This window comes from Eschscholzia californica, unplaced genomic scaffold (assembly GCF_041429995.1).
Source record: "Eschscholzia californica isolate CP2 unplaced genomic scaffold, dmEscCali1.0.p SCAF_3, whole genome shotgun sequence".
NCBI classification, from domain to species: domain Eukaryota; kingdom Viridiplantae; phylum Streptophyta; class Magnoliopsida; order Ranunculales; family Papaveraceae; genus Eschscholzia; species Eschscholzia californica.
The window spans coordinates 50,870,320-50,891,531 of NW_028238420.1; the positions used below are offsets into that span (position 1 = coordinate 50,870,320).

Consider the following 21,212-nt stretch of genomic DNA (forward strand, 5'->3'; position numbering starts at 1 on the left):
CGTCATCTAGTAATTCGATGAAAAACACCAGATTAATCGTTATGGAAAAATCAACTCTGAATTTCTGCATCCAGTTCGTCACTTCTACAAAAATAGCTATAAATATCTTCCCTCGTTCATAGTGGAGTTTATTAACCAAAGATCTACCAATAACTGGTAATCTAGTTACTTCCCAAGCCAATATTTCAAAATAACTGAACTTGGTGGATGCACTAATCCGGTTGTCAAAAGATAACGTAGCAAAACTCATCGTATCATTGACCTCTTTTAGAGGTGAAGATAAAGATGGACTAGGGAGTATTTTATGATTCGAAACCACTAATTTTTCTCCGGGGATTGTATAGGGATCAAATAAATTGTTCTGGTTAGTCTTATTCAATCGAATCTCATCGAATTTGTCTTCCTCCGTCATTGAAAAACTAGTATTTTTGTTATCAAGAACCTCCCCTTCAATAATATCGGCCATGGTGGTCTGAGGAATTTCGGATAATAATTTTCGAGATTCCAGCTGATGTAGATGAACAACTGTCGTAATGAACAACTGGTACAAATTAGGTCCAATTTGCACAAGCAAACCACCGACACCAGGAAGGATTTTCGAAAGTCGTCCAGCAATAACATCATCCTCATGTATGTGTTGCTCTAAGTTGTTTGCTTCGATCTCGCCCTTAGTTGGCAAAACGTTTCCAATACCAGGGAACCATACCTTGAATGAATGTGAAGATAAAATTGAGGTCAACTTCATCAACATCTCAAAATTTTTCTTTCCTTCAACGTAACTACTCCCAAAGGCAGTTCTTGATATTAATTCTGACATGAAAACCCTATATTCATCGAGTACTTCGGTCTCCTCGCCTTCTTCATGCTTCCATCTCTGTAACACGGACTCAACAGACGTGATCATGGCAGGAGCCATTCCCTTTAAGCTTTCGGCATGGAATGCTTGGTTAGCTAATTTTTGTTGCTTGACCCAATTTCGGCCTTGGGATGTCACAAGCCCATCTCCAAATAGCTTCCTACAGAATCCTTGATCTTTGTTCTTCACAAATACTCCATCTCTATTGTTAAAAACCTCCTTGATCAATTTGGGTTCAGTTATGTGCAACTGAGGTGTAGGACCATACCAAGAAAGATAAACACTACCTTCTTGATCTATTTAAAGACCCTCTTTCGAGCAAGCTAATCCAATCTTTGTAGTATCTTCATCAAAGGCAGACTCCATAGCCTCAAAAGATGTAAAATTATCATCGGTTGATGTTGCCGACCCAAACTCTTCTTTGATTTCAGATTTCTCCTTCGTATTTCTCTCTCTTGGAATAATAGGATTGTGGTTGTGGTGGTCGTTTTTATTAATGACGTCTTCTTCGTGAACATCTTCTTCATACTCTTCTTTTTCGTTTTCCTGATGGAATGATAAAATAGGTGATGAATACGGTTGATGAATGTATTGTTGTTGTTCCTGTTGTTGCGGTTGCTGCGGTTGCTGTTGCTGTTGCTGTTGCTGTTGCTGTTGCTGTTGCTGTTGCTGTTGCTGTTGCTGTTGCTGTTGCTGTTGCTGTTTCGGTGATGGTGTTGTCACGATATCGATGATGGTGCTGTCACGGTTGGGTGGTAGTTGATGTTTCGGTGGTGGTGCTGTCCCGGTTGGTCCGTTTATAGTTGTTTGTTCCTCCGTTAATGGTCTTAGTGTTAGAATTCGTCGGAACCAAGAAAACTCGAATGTGTTAGCCCGGCAATGATAGGTGGCGTCGACGTCAAAAATCCATGGTCTCCCAAAGATAAGATGACAAATATCCATGTCTACGACGTCACAACAAATTGAATCACGATAGTGAGTACCAATGGAGAACGAGAATGTACATTGGGTTCTTACCGATAATTCCTTTTGATTAGAAATCCAACCAACTTTGTAAGGATTTGGGTGTTCAGTTGTAGGTAGTTGAAGAGCATTAACAAGTCGTTGAGAAATCATGTTCTCTTCACTACCATTATCGATGATGAAATCACATACCTTCTTATTGATTGTAAGTCTTGATTTGAACACCTTATTCCTTTCTGGATGATTTGTTGGAAAAAAAATTTCAGGATTTTGAAGGCTCATGATACCAGCTGATGTAGATTGTTGCGGAAGCGGAATAACATTAGAATCCATTACTAGAATTAAGAAGAGAGAGAAGAATTAACTAAAATAACTGTAAAGAAGAAAGAAGATGCAATCAAGGGATTTGTTTATAACTCAATTCAATGTCTTACAAGATAAACTGAACTTCTCTTATATAGAGAATATGCTTTCCTAATTAGACTCAAAGTGGGAAACAAGATAACTACTAATATTACTTTCCTTGATTGCTAATATTCCTAAACATAGAAACCCTAAATAATAAATAGGAAACTTATAATAATATAACTTCTAGGCCGTTGGGCCTATAGTTGGGCTAGCCGTGAGGCCCATAGGAGGATGGCCGCCATCACACTTTGCATTTAAAGGTATGTAACTCTCATGAAGTTTTCAAAGGAGAGAAATAAGAATGATGTATTATCCATGTAAACAATGTGATTTTATCACTTATTAATGGAAATAGTTCTCTTGGCTTCAAAAAAAAAAAATAGCTTTTGAATTTTGAATTTCGTCCATATCAAAATCACATGAAGTTCAGAATGTTCACGTAAAATGAATTTTCGATAAATATCCATACGTATGCTAAGAAATTTTAAGACCGAAATCCATCATCGTTTGTACATTTAAAACTGCATTTTGGAAAAAAAATCTTGTCATATAGGCATTAAATTTTGAAGGAAAATTAGCTGATCTCAGACCCACACGAAATTCAGATTGTTCTTTTAAATGACTTTTCCATAAAAATCCTAAAGGAATTACATTGTTTATACTTAAAAAACTGCATTACGAAAAGAAATTTGTTTGCTATATAGAAAAGGAGATCATTCCCTGATTTCAGGGGGCTAATGGAAAAAATAAGGCAATTTAGGAAGATTGGGGTTTGGTAGAATAAATCATCCAGTAGTAGTAGTATAATTGTGACAGCAGTGCCACGAGGTTTCATTCTAGATTACAGTGAATGACAATCAAAAAGTGAAGTCCCACCACCACCACCTCCTCCCTTTTTATTCAACAACAAACCAAATGAATTCATATGAAAAAAGCTTTCCTTTTTCTTTTCTTTATCCACCACCACCAGTACCACCCACCCACCGCCGAACAAAATGAACAGACACTCACTATAAAGTATAAACACCCCCCAGAAAACACATTCTCCGCCGCCCCCAGCTCCACCCACACACCCACCTCGGTCCTCTTCTTCTCCTCCTGTCTAGCTGAGTGAACTCATTCAACAACACAAGACAAGACAAGGTGAGAATTTGTTGATCACCCCTTCAATTTCTGCTTCCCCATCCTCATTTCTACTTACATGTTAAGAGTTTTTTCCTCTCAAATCTGATTATAATTATTAATTTCATGCCACCAAATTCAGATTGTTCCTCTTCTTCTTTTTCTCACTTGGTAAAGTTAACTTTATGAAAACAATACGTTTTCTTTTTTAAATATCTAGTTATTGATTTACTAACAACTGATCAATCTGCTTGTACTAATTTTTGTTTCTCCAATTAAATTTTGTCTTAATTGAGATGATGCTCTTTCTTTTATGAGGAGTTTCTGTTATATAAATGTATAAAACCCAGAGTTTCTTATTAATAACTTTTATTACTCCTACAAACAAACAAACAAACTAAAGAAGAAATTGTTGTCTGTGATATATAGGAATCTGTAGAGATGAGTTGCTTTGGCTGCTGCAGAGAAGATGATATACATAGTAAAGCAGCTGCTGATGGTGCCAGCCCTTTCATGCTCAACAACTCTGCAGGTTAATCCCCCACCTCATGCTTAATTTACACTCAAGAATTTTCCTTTGTGTTGCTTAATTGGTCGATTCTGCCAACGACTGGTAGCCCAGTTGGTAAGTGGGTCTACTTTGCAATGCGGAGGTCCCAGGTTTTTGATCCCATGGAAGTGCAAATCCTGGGATATTGAATTTGGATATAAGTAAAGTAGTTTCTGTGGGCTTTTAGGCCATTTCATTTCGTCGGGCTTTAGGCCAGATAGTAATTTGGCATTCATCGTGCTTATCACATTGTATCGATGTATCAATGTCTTTATAATGACCATTGTAGTCAATATTCAAAAAAATAATAATTTGGTTGATTCTGAAACTAAACCCCACCCATGCTTAACTTAATGCAGCCAATTATGGAGGTTACCATGCCACAGATCCTGCTGCACCTAAAGGTACTCAGGCTGTCAGACTCCAGCCTATTGCTGTTCCGAAAATTACAGTAGATGAACTCAAAGAAGTCACTGATAACTTTGGCCCAAAGGCTTTAATTGGAGAAGGTTCGTACGGAAGGGTATACTATGGTGTTCTGAGAAGTGGGCAGGCTTCAGCAATAAAAAAGTTAGATACGAGTAAGCAGCCAGATCAGGAATTCTTGGCCCAGGTTTGTCTTTAACGAACAGATTAGTTGCTCAAAATTTTAAAATATCTGATTGAAGTTTATTTAATGTTGAATGTTTTGACTTGATAGGTCTCCATGGTATCCAGGCTGAAACATGATCATGTTGTTGAGCTGATTGGTTACTGTGTAGACGGAGGTCTCCGCTTCCTTGCCTACGAGTTTGCCACCATGGGATCTCTTCATGATATCCTTCACGGTAAGTTGTAGGTAGCATACTGTATCTGATTTCCTATATATTTGTTTCAAACTGAAGTTTTTACCTACTCGATGCAACTGATGTTGTAGGAAGGAAAGGTGTTAAAGGAGCACAGCCCGGTCCAGTTCTCTCATGGGCCCAACGAGTTAAAATTGCTGTAGGTGCAGCAAAGGGACTTGAGTACTTGCATGAAAAGGCACAACCTCATATTATTCATCGTGACATTAAGTCCAGCAATGTGCTACTTTTTGACGATGATGTAGCTAAAATTGCTGATTTTGACTTGTCAAATCAAGCTCCAGACATGGCTGCACGTCTTCATTCCACGCGTGTGCTGGGAACTTTTGGTTATCATGCTCCTGAGTAATTTGTTCTTCCATTACTCTTTTTATGCTATTTTGTTTTCGGACGAAATGAGGAAACGTCCATGACTTATTTCATAGATTGTAAGGATAGTATATGCAACATATGCGGAACTAGTAACCTAGTTGAATTAAATACGAAAATCAAGCCTTATTGTTGCAACAATGACCTCACTGTGCCTGTTGCGTGGATGGCAGATATGCAATGACAGGGCAACTGAGTTCAAAGAGTGATGTTTATAGCTTCGGAGTGGTGTTATTGGAGCTCCTGACAGGTCGTAAGCCTGTTGATCATACATTACCAAGGGGACAGCAGAGTCTTGTAACATGGGTATCGATTATAACCTTCTAATTTACTTTTCATCATTGACGTGTCACATGATTTTTACTTTCAGATCAAATTTATGGTAAATGAAACCCTCGTCCTTTCTATGCATGCTGATCTTGTAAAGTTGGGGATTTTCAGGCTACACCAAGACTTAGTGAAGACAAAGTTAGACAATGTGTTGACCAAAGACTTGGTGGAGACTACCCGCCCAAAGCAGTGGCCAAGGTAATTCCTGTACTTGTAGACTTGTAGTCGGTGATTGAACTGGTTTCTCAGGGTCTTTGAATTTCTGACACATTCCCAAACTAAACAGATGGCTGCAGTAGCTGCTTTGTGTGTGCAATATGAAGCTGATTTCAGGCCTAACATGAGCATTGTAGTCAAAGCTCTCCAACCTCTGTTGAACGCTCGAACTGGCCCTCCCGGTCCCGGTGAAACACCAAATTTCTGAAGAATTTCTCCCTCTTGGACTTAGTTGTTTGTAACAAAGTATATGTTATTGAGATTGTTTTATAGCAACTGGGTGGCTGTAGATATATACAATCACTCCATACTATTCAATTGTTAAGAAACTTGATGCTTTTGGAATTTCTTTTCCCATACTGTTTACTCTTAACTTTGTTTTCTCTTCAACTCTCTCGAGTAAGTACCAATAATGATCTGAAAATGAAACCTAAATAAGCGAAATAGAGAAAAGTGATAATATCATTTACGAAGAAACAGTCTAATAGCAAGTAGGATGTTCATTTTCATGGCAAACTGAATATTTTCAATGAACAAATCCTCAGTACAATGAAACTATACACTATAATAATCCCTTCCGAGTTCTTAAACACCAGTTTCATCATTGACATCCATGTTCATAAGACAAAAGAAAAAGATAATGAATCGCCACTTCATCTTCCCTCGCTTTACTACAGCCCCCATCGACCCTTAACGGAGAACTTCAGGCAGACTCGAAAACCCCTAGTGATGGCCGAAAGATGTAAGATTAGTGTTTAGATTATATCTTTGTTAGATCCCATAATCAAAGCTGTATAGTTACAGCTGGTAGTTCCTTCTGCTCCCTGACCTTGAATCTGGATTGTCACTCTTTTCTGTGTCTGAATGCTCCCTGAGTGATTCAGTTTCTGCGCTACCAGCCTGTCTCCTGTGGTGCCTTCTACCCTGATAAAATTCACAAGTAACAGATCTATCAATCCAACACTATATCTTGAGGGATGCACATTTGATAAGTCCGACGATAGATAAACCACCTAATTTTCTTTTAGTCTATCTTCTTCCGAAGGTGAACATGAAGTTATGTCTGAAGCAGAAGTGGAAAAATACGAAAAAGAACAAGCTGCTCGTATTGAGGATTTACTGATCTTGTGTATGTCATGGAAAACTAAAACGAATATGGTCATGAAAAGGGATGGCCCCTAGTTGTTAGCTTAACCGTCATTTGTTTGATTTCTTAATAGTTCATGAGATACTAATGCTTTTGAGTATTTATGGGTGAGATCAGAATGCAAACCTCTCGAGGGACAGGATACTCCTCTGATTCAAGCATACGGACAACTTGGCTCATTTTTGGTCTCTTCTCCGAGTCCGGATCAACACACCTCAAAGCAGTCAAAAGGGCTCGCTTAAGGGCTCTTGTTGATGGCTTCCTGTCTATATTTGGGTCCACCACTTCTTCCGATCGCCTACTGCCAACCATCACCTTAAGCCAGTCAACCAGATTTACCTGAGGCATAGAAATAGCACTAATAAGAAGAGAACTTCTCAACAAGAAGCAGAAAACTGAAACGTAAGAGGCCAAACAGAATTCCGAGGAATTCACAGTTCTAGGAGAAGATAAAATATCTTTGTCTGCATCTTGAATTGAACAGAGGGAGAAGATCATTTTTGCATACCTCATTGGGAGGGCGTCCATAATCCACAGGATCTCTTCCAGTGATTGCTTCTAAGAGAACAACCCCAAAGCTATATACATCACTTTTTTCATTCAAAAGACCTGTATTTGCATACTCCGGAGCAACGTATCTGAAGAGTCAAAATAATTTTAGCGACCTTGAGCCTTTACCATATTCGTAGAGTACTTAAAATCTTCAAAGAAAATACTGAAACAAGGGTTAAGTTTCAAGGCGCTCTAAAGAAAACTTACCCAAAGGTTCCCATAACTCGAGTGGTGATATGACTTTTCCCAGCACCCAACAACTTGGCCAGACCAAAGTCAGACACCTTAGCATTGAAGTCATCATCAATCAGAATATTGCTGGATTTGATGTCTCGGTGCACCACCTTTGGTTCAATAGCCTCGTGCAAGTAGGCAAGCCTGTGATAAACATTATGCCACATAAAAGATATGTTATATGCGAGTTAGATATAGGTGAACCATGAACTTTCTCGAGTATACTTACGCCTTAGCTGTGCCTGTTAGAACTTTCATACGGGCCTCCCAAGTAAGATACCCATGATGATACATAGCTCCATGAAGCCATTGCTCGAGGTTCCCATTGTTGACATACTCATAGACCAGCATCCTGAATAAAATAAAGAAAAAGGTGATTCCAAGGCCGGGGTTTAGGGAAGCCACATTAAGAGTTTCATGGGCCTTTTTGTGTTTTCTAGAACACTAACATCTACATATCTACTCAAGGAAGGATTGTAACAACCTGCATCTATTATTGCTGATAAAAAGGATAAAACGATCATGTACCTGTGGGTGCCTTCGATACAGTACCCAAGAAGTCGAACTAAATTTTTGTGGCGGACATGGCCAATTGCCTCAACTTCCACCGTAAATTCCTTCTCTGCTTGCCCTCTGTCAAAACCATCCATATAGCACACACATCCTTATATTAAATAATCAGGAAAATATAGTGCATTTATTAGTCGTTATGTTAGTGAAACTTACAGATTGTTGAGGAGCTTCTTAATCCCCACCGGGGTCCCATTTATCAGGTGACCGCGGTAAACAACTCCATAACCCCCCTCTCCAAGAATGTTTTCTTTCGAAAATCGGTCAGTAGCAAGTTCCAGATCCCTCAACGTGAACCAGTGACCCCAACCGAGACGAGATGATTCTGGTAAGCCACTTAAGGGCGAAGGAGCGGTCATGGGATGAGAGGAGGATTGTCTATGAACAGAGAGCCTTCCAGAACCATCTTCCGTTGATAAGGAACCAACAGCTCCATTCTCAACTTGGTGAAATGAGCCTATTTGACTTCCATTGTCCCCATTCTTCGGTTTCCCTTGACCCAAAGGGAAAAGAAGCTTATCCGAATCTTTATCGCTGTATATGCCAGTAACAGATTCATGTGTTCCTACTTGCTCTAACCTTATCTCTTTGATTTCCTTTGAGAAAACAGGGATTTTGCTAATAGGAAGCTTTTCGGTAGAAGAACTTTTTGATTTCTTTCGGGAAGTAGCACAAAGTGAGAGAAGAGAGAACATAGTAGCAATGAATACCCCAACAGCTATTCCAATTAAAACCCAAACCTTGAGCCCAAAAACATCTGTTTTCTTAGATAATTCGGCATTTAGATTTATCGCCATATCGATCTCGTAATACCAACAAACCTATAAATATATAAAGATAACATCAAGATTATAACATACTAGAGATTGCCTTCTCCAAAATTCAAATGTATACAATTACATACAACTTACTTCACAGAACACAAAATGCACTATAAACTATATAAAAGAAAAACACAGATTTAATCAAATTCCTTATCCATAACCAGAAAGAAAAAAAAAAACTATTTCCATAGTGTGATAAAAAATAAAAGGCATATAAAGGTTGAACTTCATTACAGTGTTATGAAGAGTTTTCTCATGCTCATACCTCTTTTAGAAATTCATTACAGCATCCTCCCCACAGCAAGCCTACCAAATCACAGAAGCTGCCCCTCAGATGAATTCACCAAATTCAACCCCTAATAGATGTAACTAAGAAATCTAACAACAACCCAATAACTAGGAAATTGGAACAAAATCAACCCAAATCAACCCCATTCTACAGTTATATGATTAGATGGAGCTTTCAGACACCCTAACTCACCCCTCTAGAGAATTCAGGCTCTGACTCCAGCCCTTAGTAACAGCAAGAACAATTGTAGATGAGAGAAGGTAGAAGTTAGAGGGTGGTGAGGGTGTGGGTGTGGTTGTGATAATAAGAATTAAGAAGGGAGAGGTGGAGTTATCAGTGGTAGGTGATGAGATTATACCTTACCAACAGTAAACGAGAAGAATGGAAATGGGAAGGTTTCTTTAGCCTTTCCTTCATTTCTTTTAATAGACTCTCTTGGAAGATGACTGATTATCCAACAATTAATCTAAAACAAAAGAAATCTTTTCATACAAATAAAAAAATCAAAATGTACCATATAAATTGACATAGGTAAACAACTACAAAATTTTAACATTATAATCTAATTCGACAGTAATGTTTTACTGAATTTTCTCATAGTTTAAGTTTATATTGGAATATAGTCTAATAAAAAAATAACTTTTAAAACTTGTCGTAAAAACACTAAAAGTATGCAGTAAAATCAATTATTTTATGCAACATATAAATTTATAATAAAGAGTCATGTCAGTTTAACATAGATATATTGCACGTCAAAATAATTTACAGATATAAACGACATACAAAACCTCACCTGCATAACTAAGAGCAACAACCTTGGTCGATTTTTAATTGATATAGTATGGTGTATAGACTATAGAGTAACAATGGGTAGCAATTGCCTTAAGCAACTTAGGGTTGGTTTCCCTTCTTCACCTTGCCTAATAAATTGGAAAGTAAGGACTAGAATTGAATTAGACGTTGACTTTGGATAAAAGATTAAACCAATAGTAGAAGGGGAAACAAGTGTCATTCGTTGGGCATGCCGACCATATTTATTTTTTTTTATTTTGTAAAAAGAAGGGAAACAAAAAAAATCATGATCAATCATGGACTACTACCCCCCTAGTGCTGCCAACCAGCTCACACCAAACCCAGCTGGCAGTTGTGCCCCACTAGCTGTGTTGGTTGGGATGGTCTGTTCTTTCTAAGTAGTATTTGGTTTGCTAATTGATTTGGTCAACGGTCTTATTTTCTGTCTGGTCAGACATAACTACTCATTTCACACGTGCTCCATAACCAACATACAATTTCATGAATTACCCCCCAAGTTTTGGGCCCTTGTTTTGTTTGGTAATCACTTATAGCTCACTCAAACTAATGCTTTTTCACATTTTAGGCCTTCTTAACTTATACTCCATACTAGTCTACTACTACCAACTGTTGTTTAAGATTTGTGGTAAATGGTTTTCTTCCTTTTTTTTTTTTTTCCTTGTGTCTTTGATTGCAATTCAAACTATTCCATTATTGGAAAGAATTCGATTAACATTTTATTGTTGGTTTTGGACTTAAGCTATTGATCCACAATCTAGTAGTCTATATGTAAGGACCACCCCTTCATCAATACTCATCATTGCCCACCCATCACATTCTCTTTTCGTTTTCTTCTTTTATTTCTATTACAATTAATAAATGTAACACATGAGTCAGTGCTCGAAAAATGTGCAATATTTTCTTATAATGTTGGAATGTAAGGATAAAGAAGAAGTAAATATCACCAAGAAATTAGTATGATGCAGAATATATACGCAAGAGATAAAACGTGGAGTGTTCCGTTGGATGAGGATATTTAACAAACAGTAAGCTAGAGAACAAGAAAGATGAGGCAAATTCTAGATAGAAATTTTATGCAGCTTTCCATGATTCTCTATTACATAATCATCAGAAACACAAATCACGACAAGCCGTCACTGTAGAGTTGTGGACCTCTTTAACTAAGATCCTTTAAAATTCCATGTGTTGAAATACATTTACTTCCATACGCAGTGCTACTAGCAAAGGTTCATTTCATCAAGATTTAAGGAAACAAAACAAAACCGAGGACAAGGATGAAGGATCTTACGGCAATAGTTATTCACTGAGTAAGTAATTTGAACCCCACAACAAAGTTTCGAAAATTTTAAATTACAACCGTGGAACACCCAAGAGTCGACTGCAGTAATGGGGTATGAGAGACACCAAACTATGATTTTACAACTGCAAAAAAAGAAAGAAAAAAAAAGAATAGAATCACACTCTATAGACATCTCAACAACATGCATGAATGAATGGTGTATAACCCCGAAAACAAACACGACAAGTTCAACACATGCATTAAAAAATCACCCGACAAACGTGCTTCTACTTCAACATGCACCCATCCATCTGCATCAATCACACCTTAAATTGAGGGTAGGAACATAAACTCTCTTTCTCTGTAAATTCTTGTACTAATCGAATAATCCTGCCGCAGGAACAGACAATAGCCTTCTTGCTGGGGCAGGAGGCGCCAGTCCCGGAATGTCTCTAATGTTTTTGTTGCTTGGATTCACAATCTATAAACAACAAAAGCAAACAGATTTTACAATAAGAAAATGTGTTTATAGTTTCAAACAGACATGATACGTTGTTTACACAGTGAAAATTGAGCAAGTATGAGGAAGGAGAGAAGGGGGGTTACCTTGACAACAATGATGGCTACTACCCCACAAACAATAAGAAACAGGAAAAGCATGATACATTTATCCGTTGCAACCTGATTGAAAACAACTATTAGTTGGTCGAGACATTTAGATATTATACTATACATATATATGTTGAGGACTCTAAAGGTAACGGAAAACCAACCCTTCGACCGATCTCTTTCACTAGCTGAGATGCCTTCTTGATGGAGAACTGAATCGTATCCAGATCATTAACTATGCGACCCATTTGTTCTGTCTGACAAGTTTAAACCCACATAAGAACCCAAAACATGAAAATGGTAGAGAACGGTCCGGCTATCATGTGTTCTACATGACAACCTAGCATTTAACCTACTCACTTGGCCCTTCAAGGTAGCTCCAGTTTGAGCTCCAACTTCAACTGTTTGCTCCACAACCTACAATAAATACTCTAGGTGAGGACCCACTGGTTAGAAAAATTGTTACGCAAACACATTTTTTAGTTAAGTGCACACCATTTTTGACCGTTCAATAGCCTGATCTGTCTCATCCATCTTCTTCTTCCCAGCATCAATAAGCTCTTGATTAGACATTGCTGAAAAATAAGCAAATTCTAAAATAAGAATGTATTGCTGAAGCCTAAAGCTTCTCCGGCAGCCAGTCTAAGGTGCTCCCTCTTTTTCTCTCGAAACGGCGAATCAATATTTTATTCCTAAATAATGCTTATTTACAGAAGGTTAGAAAGCTGTAAACTACATTGTTGCAAACAAAGCATCTCAACTATAAACGAGATCAACATAATACATAACTAAATAAAAAGGAAAGAAATTGAGACTGCTCTCCAAAAGAGCAACCAGCCAGTCAGCTCCTGCAAACTGCATCAACTCTGACTCACTTAACTAAAGCTGTAAAACACATTAACTTCATGAAGATGCCACAAAACAATTTGTCACCAAATATGTTTGGAGAGTTGCACGTGTTGCCTAGAAGCAACTTCATCAGGTATTATCCATCTCAAGAAAAAAAATATTTGCTCCTCAAAAAGGGTAACCTCCCAATTAGAGTGAGCATTAGATAATTAATAGAAATAAGTCAACGGGCTTCTTATGGAAATGCCAAGAAATTCAAAATAATAGAAGATTCGCAGAAGATGGCAACAGGAACAACTAAATTCCTTTTACCTAGATCCTAAGTTCCTATTCATATTGATTGAAAAAGCATGCATTAAATGATTGAGGTTGCTATTTGATATGTAAACGCATGAAAGTGAGAGATCAAATCTCACCTGATGCGATTTGAATATTTTCCTGGGCTGTAGGCTCACTACCTCCAGCTCCCATATCAAAGAGCTCGACTCTCTTATTGTCAATGTTAGCTGTATACCTGCAGTATCACAAAATGGATCAGAGTCAGTAGACCAAAAATAGAAGCAATGACTTCAGGTTATGCCATATCTACACAAAGTGAATGCCAATAGACAACAACATTAAAAAACGAACTAATGGAGCTAGCTTCAATCTTGATGATATGATTGAAGTTCAAATGGTAAGCATGCTTAAAACCTTAAACATGTATATTTCTTATATGTATAAAGTTAAAATCCCTCTGGCTTTTCCCAACTCCTCAAAGCTCTAATTGGTGGACCCGCTTTTGCGTACATTAGCATTATATTATCTTGTCTTGTCTACGTTTGAACTATCATCATGTGAGCAGAAATAATCCCTGTTCTCCTATATATTGAGTTAGTGAGTAATTAATCGTTTTGTCTCTTCATAGTGGTTGTGGTCTCGTAGATAGAGTTAGTCAGTACCCAAATAAATGACGCATAAACATGTAGCTTCAGAGAGATATAAAATTTATAGGTATGCTCCATGGCATACAAAATGCAGCTCTGCCGACGACTTACTCTTCCACACAACTTACATTATACTGGACTAGAAGAGTGGGAACTAACTTACGTTTTTCTCAGGGTGACATATGAATTCAGCTCTTTGATCTGCGATAATAGAATGAGTTTGATTAGTTACAAAAGTTATATAAGGTAGGTCTATGAGCTTATCAATGGCATACAAAAAGTTGAGTGGAGAGAACATTTCAAAACAACTAACCAGGGACTGTTTTCTATCATTGAGTTGCTTAATGAGTTCAGGAGAATTCCTTGCCTCCTCATCTTTAAGTTCGCGATCAAACTCTTTGATCAACCTAAATAACAATTGACAATAAGTGAGTACTACTAAAAGGTAAGCTAAAAGTAAAATGTTAGAAGTTGAAACACCAAAGTAATTGAATATAAACGTCGTACCGCTTACACTCCCTCATTTTCCCTGTGAGTTCTTCCAACTGCTTACTTTGTCTGTTAGGGTCTTTAATCTTATCAAGCTTCTGGAACCCATTTCTGCAACCAAGGTAAACTTCATCATTGCTTATACACATTACTGTTGTAAAAACACATTTCCATCTAAATAACAAGTTCAATGTTTCTTCTTAACCAGGAATTCCTTTTTTTTGCTCAAATAACAAGAAGCAACTTGGATATCAATCATCGTGTCTATTCAAATAAAATAAAAAAGTGAAATTTCTAGTAAGAATTGGTGATCTTACTCAAGAGCTCGAAAATTGTCGCGAATTTCCCCGTCGATCTGCTCGAGCTGAGGACTCATCTGGATTTCCATTTATTTCCAACTGTTTAACCCAATTCCGTGGTCGATTTTTTAATCCTTCACAAACAAAGGGCAAATCCTACCTTGAAGCTGTTAAATTCGATCAATTTCCATTCAGATGATGGACAAGAAGAAGAAGAACCTTAACCCTAACCCTAACTTTACAAGTTTGGAATAGAAGAAGAAAGGGGTTTCGGTAGCAGGGGGGATGAGTTTTCACTTTTTTGCTTCTTTTGAGGGGAAATTGGTATTTAGAAATTTATTTACTTATATTTTTGAGTTTTAATTCGAAAGCCATTAGCAGACGTGGCATCCTGATAACCTACCCGACAAAGATTTCTAGGTTATTTAGGTTTAAGAATTGGAATCTAACCAGATCAAATCTAGTATGAAGGAGTAGTCAGTTAATTGGAATGATTTGACTGTAGTTTACACAAACACAACATTTTTAATTCTTTGTCTAATCATTTGACTGTAGTTCACATACAATAACTTGTAGTAGATCTCATCAAAAAAAATAATTTGTAGTAGCATATGAAATGTAAATAAAGGTTCTATTTAGTACTTTAAGTTTTTTTACAAAAAAAGAAATAACAAAGATTTTTTTTTTTAAACTAATTAATAAAGATATAGGTTCACACAAAAACATTTTAGGGTGCTAAGAATACTTCAATTGATTTTTTTTTTTTGAAGGATAATATATTAACCGAGTGCTCAGGAAGCACGAAAAAAGAACTACAAAAGCAACGGAGGATGAGAGACTTTACATATTAGAAACTATAGTCTCCCAAAAATTTAACAAAAAACCCACAGATGAATTCTCAAAGAACCTAGTCGGCAATCTCCAGTTGAAAATGGTGGCCTTGATCGACATAATAACTCTATCAGTGGAGTTAGCAACATCACGGAGAAGACGATTATTCCTCTCTAACCATATACACCACTAAATGGCAAAGGGAGTAATCTGCTGAAGGGATCCTTTCATCGTATCTGACTTCTCAAAAACTTCCAAAACCTGAAGAAAGTATCCAAAGTGGATGGCATTGGAGACGGACAATCGATCGCCGGGAGAAAGTATCTCCATATGGTTACAGTAAAGCTGCAGGAGATGAGGAAGTGAGAGGCATTCTCTTCAGCCGATCTGCATAATAGGCACATGTTTGGGTATTGAAATCCCCTCCTTTGAAGCATGTCCATAGTGGGGGTTGAATTGAGGATACAAGCCCATAAAAGGAAGGAGACCTTAGTGGGTAAGAATACCTCAATTGATGTTGAATACTTGGATGTGGTCCACCTTTACCACCACTTTTTTCCTTCCTCTCGCGCTCTTACTTCGTGTTTGTCTCCTTCGTCTCTCCTACACCCTTTTCTCTTTAATTGTTCCGGCAAAAAAGAGGGTCTCTTTCGCCGCGACTGATTTAGGGTGATTTAGAAAAAGGGAGGGCGCAGGAGGATGCACTTTATTTACCACATGACATAGTGGTACTGCGGTCGCATATATCAGAAATATATAAAAGAAAATCCAACGAGAGAGACTCAAAAAAGATTAAAAGATTAAATTGTATACGAGGGGATTTCCCTCCAAAATAGTTCAATTACTTTTTCTTTTTTGAAAGAAAACTTCATTAATATGTCATAAACGGCTGTTGGGGTTACAAAGAAGTTAACAAAATACAAACCCAAAGCAAACATAGGGGTTAAACACAAATAACTTTACTACTGAGGATGTAAGGCTAATTGGGCCTGATTGTAGGCTAATGTGTTGGCCTCACGGAGAACCCAACTAAACTCACACCGTTTCAGATGCGCCGCCTGTTTCGTAATCTTTATCATGGTCCCCCGGATGCGCCACAAAGAATGATCTCCACCGTTGGTTGTCGCGTTTATCACAACCCCCAAGTCACCTTCAGATACCACCTTATGGAACCCTAAAAACAATTCGATTACTGATTTGGGGGATTTCCCCAAACTAGTGTCTAGTGAAAGAGACCCTCCTCTTTGCAAGAACAAATAGAGAGATAGTAGGAAGATGAGAAAGAAAAAGGTAGGAAGGAGGAGAAGGAGAGAGAAATAATGGTGGTAGTCAGAGGTGGGGTTGCCAGGAGGTACTCGTGGTCGGAAGTGCTGGTGGCAGAAATTGGTAGTCGAAGATGAAGAAGATGAGGTTTTGCTGTTCTGAAAAATTTGACAGAACCTACTATTTCCATACCTCAGAAAAATTTCTTATTCCCCAAAACGACAACGTTGAATATTTTCAATTGGAGCATCACCTGAGAATAAATTAATGGTGTGTTTAGATGTAAGATTTCTAAGTAACATTCATACCAAAAATGTGATTCTTATTAGTTACCAAACAAAAAAAAATCAGTTGGATTTGTGAATTCGTAGAATAATGTGAATTCATGATTCCTTCATCCACACACATCATTAATCAAGTAATACGAGATGAAACTTATACGTAACTAATAAAGAAAAACAAACTATCACATATTTAGTAAGTTTCTTCAAACGAAATATGTACTTGTTTAAGAAAATTTGTCATTTGCTTTTTCGAATGGTTTATAATGGAGTTTTAATTCATGAAATGGTTGTTAAGTGTTACATCATCATTAGTCAAGTTATACGAGATGAAGCTTATAATTATTGAAGAAGAACAAAATATCACATCAAGTAGGTTTCTTCAAACGAAATACATACTTGTTTAAGAAAATTTGTCACTTGCCTTCCCGAATAGTTTATAGTGGAGTTTTTGATCCATGAAAGGGTTGTTAAGTGTTACATCATAAAAACGGATAGTAAGTATCACGTACTTTTGTCGTGGATGTGACATAAATGCACAAATTAGTTAATACCTATCTCAAAGCGTTGCATTTTTTCGTGGAGTTTTCCGTTGCGTCACTTTTACTTTTTTTTTTGGGTCACTTTTACTTGTGTGTACACTACAATATGGTGTTTTGAGGAGCATTATATATATATCTACAGTTAAAGTTGTACCAATTATATTAAATGGAAACAATAAGTTAGGGTGGATCTCTTTCAAAAAAAAAAAAAAAAAAAAAAAAAAAAATTAGGGTGGAACTAGGAGGCAGTAGCTAGAAATTGAGGTTGGGTTCGGGTTTAGACAGAGAAAAAGAAAAGAGAGTAACAAACAGGGCGCATCCCCGTACCCGGGCATCTCCACCACGTACGTCATTCGGTTGGACTCACTCATCATTCAAGCAAGCGTTGTCCCGGGTGGATGAAGTCCTCTCTCTCTCTCTCTCTCTCTCTCTCTCTCTCTCTCTCTCTCTCTCTCTCTCTTTCTGTCTCCTAGGCTAGGCTAAAGTGAGACTAGGAGTATATATTTATTTATTTATTTCCATGTCTCTCTTGAAATCTTCGCCATCTTCTTTGTACTGTGTTCTCCGGTGATGGTTGCTAATAACAAGTTGGAATCGGTGGTCTCAAAAGCGAAAGGTTTAATTGAGGAGGTTGAGAAATGGGGTTTAATGAAACAGACTGGTGTGAGTTTGAGGTACATGATGGAATTTGGGTCAAGATCATCTACTCACACAAACAACAACCTCCTTATTTCTTCTCAGTTCCTTCACAAAGAATTACCCATTAGAATTGCAAGGAGAGCTCTCGAACTTGAGAATTTGCCCAATGGGTTGTCCCACAAACCTGCTGTTTTGAAGGTACATACATAATTCTAATTCACCATCTATCACTATTTCATTCTTTCATAAGTAGTAGTATCAAACATATGCATGCTAGGCTTGATATCATTTTTTGAATGCAAGAGGTTGCCATATGAGGATCTAGTCCTTACCCATTCTTATCTGATTCTGTAAATGGATGGGTTTTGATTTTGAGATGATTCTGCTAATGGGTTTTGATTTTGAGTTGATTCTGCAAATGGGTTTTGATTTTGAGTTGATTCTGCAAATGGGTTTTGATTTTGAGTTGATTCTGCAAATGGGTTTTGATTTTGAGTTGATTCTGCAAATGGGTTTTGATTTTGAGTTGATTCTGCAAATGGGTTTTGGTTGTTTGTTGTACTTGGAGAATAGTAGAACAGGCAAAGGTTCACATGCATTATTAAATTTAAAGTATGATTTCTTGAATAGACTACCCAAACTAATGGTTTTAAATTCGCCTTAATTTGTTCATTTTTTAGGTGCGAGACTGGTACTTGGATTCCTTTCGAGATCTTCGGTCCTTTCCAGATATCAAAGATACAAGTGATGAGTTGGCCTTCACACAAATGATTAAGATGATAAAAGTTAGGCACAACAATGTGGTTCCTATGATGGCTCTCGGTGTTCAACAGCTAAAGAAATCCGTGCAACATGTTAATGAGATTCACCAGTTTCTCGATCGTTTTTACATGTCAAGAATCGGGATTCGAATGCTTATTGGTTAGTTCCTGTTGAGATATATGTTTTTTTCTCTGAAACAGTTTATATATATGAATAACCTCATTAACCAAATTGTTGATCAACTCAGGCCAGCATGTGGCTCTGCACGATCCTAATCCACTCCCCAACTGTGTCGGTTATATACATACTAAAATGTCTCCAATGGAGGTAGCACGAAGCGCTAGCGAGGATGCACGTGGACTTTGCTTGCGGGAGTACGGGACTGCACCTAATATTGATATTTACGGTGACCCGAGCTTCACTTTCCCGTAAGTTCTCACATTGGTGGGTTCTTCTCTCATTTTTCGTCGTTGTTGTGGTATTCGCAAATCACCTCCTCTGGTTGTTCCTTGTTTGACTACTCTGCTATACTTCCAAGTTCAACTATGAATCCATAATAAAAAAATGCAAGATACTCTTGAGTTAGAGAAAAGAACATCATGACACCCTTGCTGCTTTATCCAAGAATGAAATGTTACAAAGTGACTACTGACTAGCATTAGAAGTTGCAGTAACATTTTAGAACTTCACTAAATTTTAGGTACAGAAGGACTGTATGAAAGATTTGAAATCGGTTGAGTGGTGTAGAGAGAGGTTGATGGACACATAGTAATTTAGAAACTTTATAACAGTAGGCTTGTGTTGGATCTTAAAAATCATCCTATAATTTTTGTCCTAAATATTATATTTACTTGAACTTGACGTTACGACAGGTATGTTCCGACACACTTGCATCTTATGGTGTTTGAGTTAGTTAAGAACTCATTGCGTGCTGTTCAAGAGAGATTTATGAACTCGGACAAAGTTACTCCTCCTGTTAGAATCATAGTTGCTGACGGCTTGGAAGATGTCACTATAAAGGTATATGTTCAATGATTGACTTTATCAAGGTTTGCCACGAGACTTTTCCTGTTTTGGCAGCGATTTTAACCTTTCAAGTAATAAACAGTACTGGCTGACTACTGAGTAGGTCTCGCATACAGATCTACGCAATCTGTTATTTGATAGCAGGAGGGTCGTCGGATCCTCTAGAATATCTTTTTCTCTTTAGGCTCCTTTTGAGGATAGCTCATTTTCTGTTACTGTTGGATTGCTTTCTCAGAAATGTGGGTTCTTTGTTTAGATTTACCTGCTCGTAGTAATGCATTTCCCTTTCGTGGGCAAAAATGGGATCATGAATACATAACTTCTCTCTGCACCAATAGATTATAATTCTTTTGATTGAATGCATAGGCTCTTTTCGAACTCAATAACAGGGTTTGGGAACAATAGAGAAATGCAAAGTGACTTGTTCTGGTTTTGAATTTAATAGATAACAGATGAAGGTGGTGGCATTCCGAGGAGCGGTCTGCCGAAAATGTTTACCTATCTCTACAGCACGGCCCAAAATCCAATTGACGAGTACGCAGATCTTGGATCACCTGATGGGGTGACAATGGCTGGATACGGGTATGGGCTTCCAATAAGCCGACTGTATGCCCGATATTTTGGAGGTGACTTGCAAGTTATCTCCATGGAAGGATATGGTAAAATCTTTTCTCTTTTATGTTTCATTTGAACTAAATCCAAAAGTTTTCTCTGCCTAGTAAGTCTGAGGTCACACTGTCCTTTTTCATTTTACATCTCCATAGAAAACATGCACTAAAATGCTCTCCTGCTCGTGACGAGTAAATATTTTTTTTTTGCGTGGCGAATAAATCTTAAGTTTCTTTCTTTATTATCAGTTTTTTTATTATCAGTATGTGGTTTATTTGGTAATGACGTTGTTTGTTGTGTTGGTCGAAGGAACGGATGCTTACCTTCATTTGTCTCGTCTGGGGGACTCAGAAGAGCCACTGCCATGAACAGTCGAAACTAGAGATGGGTAGCGGAGGTCTGATGAATACTATGTTGCAGATGATCGTCTTGCTAGTAATAACGCATCAAAAGTGGAACTGTTGAGAAATGATGGATGTTCTTTTTGTAATGTATAGAGGGTGCAGATAGCATTTGTAATGCTTGGTTGGTTGGTTCATGTGTAGAAGATGAAAGAAACATTACGAGATAACAAAAAAAAAAGTTCCTTTTCGGTTGTAGATATCTCAGCATCACCCTCTAGAGTTCTTTCCCTAATTCTTTCGTCTCGAGAGGACATCTTATAAATGTCTTCCGAAGATCATACTCACTTCCTCAGTGCAGGTTATTTTGGGGATTAAG

The 21,212-nt window shown here is 37.6% G+C and overlaps 4 protein-coding genes across 4 annotated transcripts; 2 read left to right on the top strand and 2 right to left on the bottom strand.

Moving 5' to 3' along the window:
- Positions 1-2,885: 2,885 nt before the first annotated feature.
- Positions 2,886-6,004, top strand: LOC147551501 (pto-interacting protein 1-like). The gene is made up of 8 exons (XM_086672279.1): positions 2,886-3,370; positions 3,779-3,881; positions 4,259-4,512; positions 4,600-4,726; positions 4,816-5,089; positions 5,287-5,419; positions 5,555-5,641; positions 5,730-6,004. The coding sequence occupies exons 2-8, from the start codon at positions 3,791-3,793 to the stop codon at positions 5,865-5,867; spliced, it is 1,104 nt and encodes a 367-aa protein (XP_086528405.1). The 5' UTR covers positions 2,886-3,370; positions 3,779-3,790; the 3' UTR covers positions 5,868-6,004.
- A 99-nt stretch (positions 6,005-6,103) lies between these two features.
- On the bottom strand, positions 6,104-10,174 carry LOC147551502 (putative receptor-like protein kinase At5g18500). The gene is made up of 8 exons (XM_086672276.1): positions 9,252-10,174; positions 8,319-8,983; positions 8,121-8,225; positions 7,822-7,944; positions 7,566-7,736; positions 7,315-7,444; positions 6,933-7,145; positions 6,104-6,583 (listed from the first exon to the last, which is right to left on the bottom strand). Exons 2-8 carry the CDS (start codon positions 8,957-8,959, stop codon positions 6,458-6,460), a joined length of 1,509 nt encoding a protein of 502 aa, XP_086528402.1. The 5' UTR covers positions 8,960-8,983; positions 9,252-10,174; the 3' UTR covers positions 6,104-6,457.
- Positions 10,175-11,372: 1,198 nt separating this feature from the next.
- Positions 11,373-15,099, bottom strand: NPSN13 (Putative plant snare 13). The gene is made up of 10 exons (XM_086672280.1): positions 14,558-15,099; positions 14,259-14,351; positions 14,065-14,158; positions 13,915-13,952; positions 13,242-13,339; positions 12,472-12,551; positions 12,337-12,393; positions 12,141-12,233; positions 11,974-12,048; positions 11,373-11,848 (listed from the first exon to the last, which is right to left on the bottom strand). Exons 1-10 carry the CDS (start codon positions 14,626-14,628, stop codon positions 11,744-11,746), a joined length of 804 nt encoding a protein of 267 aa, XP_086528406.1. The 5' UTR covers positions 14,629-15,099; the 3' UTR covers positions 11,373-11,743.
- Positions 15,100-17,505: 2,406 nt separating this feature from the next.
- On the top strand, positions 17,506-21,093 carry LOC147551504 (pyruvate dehydrogenase (acetyl-transferring) kinase, mitochondrial-like). Its single transcript, XM_086672282.1, has 6 exons — positions 17,506-18,293; positions 18,776-19,016; positions 19,105-19,285; positions 19,730-19,877; positions 20,329-20,542; positions 20,802-21,093. Exons 1-6 carry the CDS (start codon positions 18,027-18,029, stop codon positions 20,858-20,860), a joined length of 1,110 nt encoding a protein of 369 aa, XP_086528408.1. The 5' UTR covers positions 17,506-18,026; the 3' UTR covers positions 20,861-21,093.
- Positions 21,094-21,212: the final 119 nt, after the last annotated feature.

What these genes read in the sequence shown, in the direction of transcription:
- LOC147551501 (XM_086672279.1), top strand. Translation starts at nt 3,791, where the DNA reads ATGAGTTGCTTTGGCTGCTGCAGAGAAGATGATATACATAGTAAAGCA. An exon ending in CATGCTCAACAACTCTGCAG is followed by an intron (nt 3,882 to 4,258) that starts GTTAATCCCCCA and finishes AACTTAATGCAG; the next exon opens with CCAATTATGGAGGTTACCAT. An exon ending in AGCAGAGTCTTGTAACATGG is followed by an intron (nt 5,420 to 5,554) that starts GTATCGATTATA and finishes GGGGATTTTCAG; the next exon opens with GCTACACCAAGACTTAGTGA.
- LOC147551502 (XM_086672276.1), bottom strand. Translation starts at nt 8,959, where the DNA reads ATGGCGATAAATCTAAATGCCGAATTATCTAAGAAAACAGATGTTTTT. An exon ending in TGTATCGAAGGCACCCACAG is followed by an intron (nt 7,945 to 8,120) that starts GTACATGATCGT and finishes TATTTTATTCAG; the next exon opens with GATGCTGGTCTATGAGTATG. An exon ending in CGAGTTATGGGAACCTTTGG is followed by an intron (nt 7,445 to 7,565) that starts GTAAGTTTTCTT and finishes TTGACTCTTCAG; the next exon opens with ATACGTTGCTCCGGAGTATG.
- NPSN13 (XM_086672280.1), bottom strand. Translation starts at nt 14,628, where the DNA reads ATGGAAATCCAGATGAGTCCTCAGCTCGAGCAGATCGACGGGGAAATT. An exon ending in AAATATTCAAATCGCATCAG is followed by an intron (nt 12,552 to 13,241) that starts GTGAGATTTGAT and finishes CTTATTTTTCAG; the next exon opens with CAATGTCTAATCAAGAGCTT. An exon ending in TGAAAGAGATCGGTCGAAGG is followed by an intron (nt 12,049 to 12,140) that starts GTTGGTTTTCCG and finishes GTTTTCAATCAG; the next exon opens with GTTGCAACGGATAAATGTAT.
- LOC147551504 (XM_086672282.1), top strand. Translation starts at nt 18,027, where the DNA reads ATGGTTGCTAATAACAAGTTGGAATCGGTGGTCTCAAAAGCGAAAGGT. An exon ending in ACAAACCTGCTGTTTTGAAG is followed by an intron (nt 18,294 to 18,775) that starts GTACATACATAA and finishes TTCATTTTTTAG; the next exon opens with GTGCGAGACTGGTACTTGGA. An exon ending in TGGAAGATGTCACTATAAAG is followed by an intron (nt 19,878 to 20,328) that starts GTATATGTTCAA and finishes TGAATTTAATAG; the next exon opens with ATAACAGATGAAGGTGGTGG.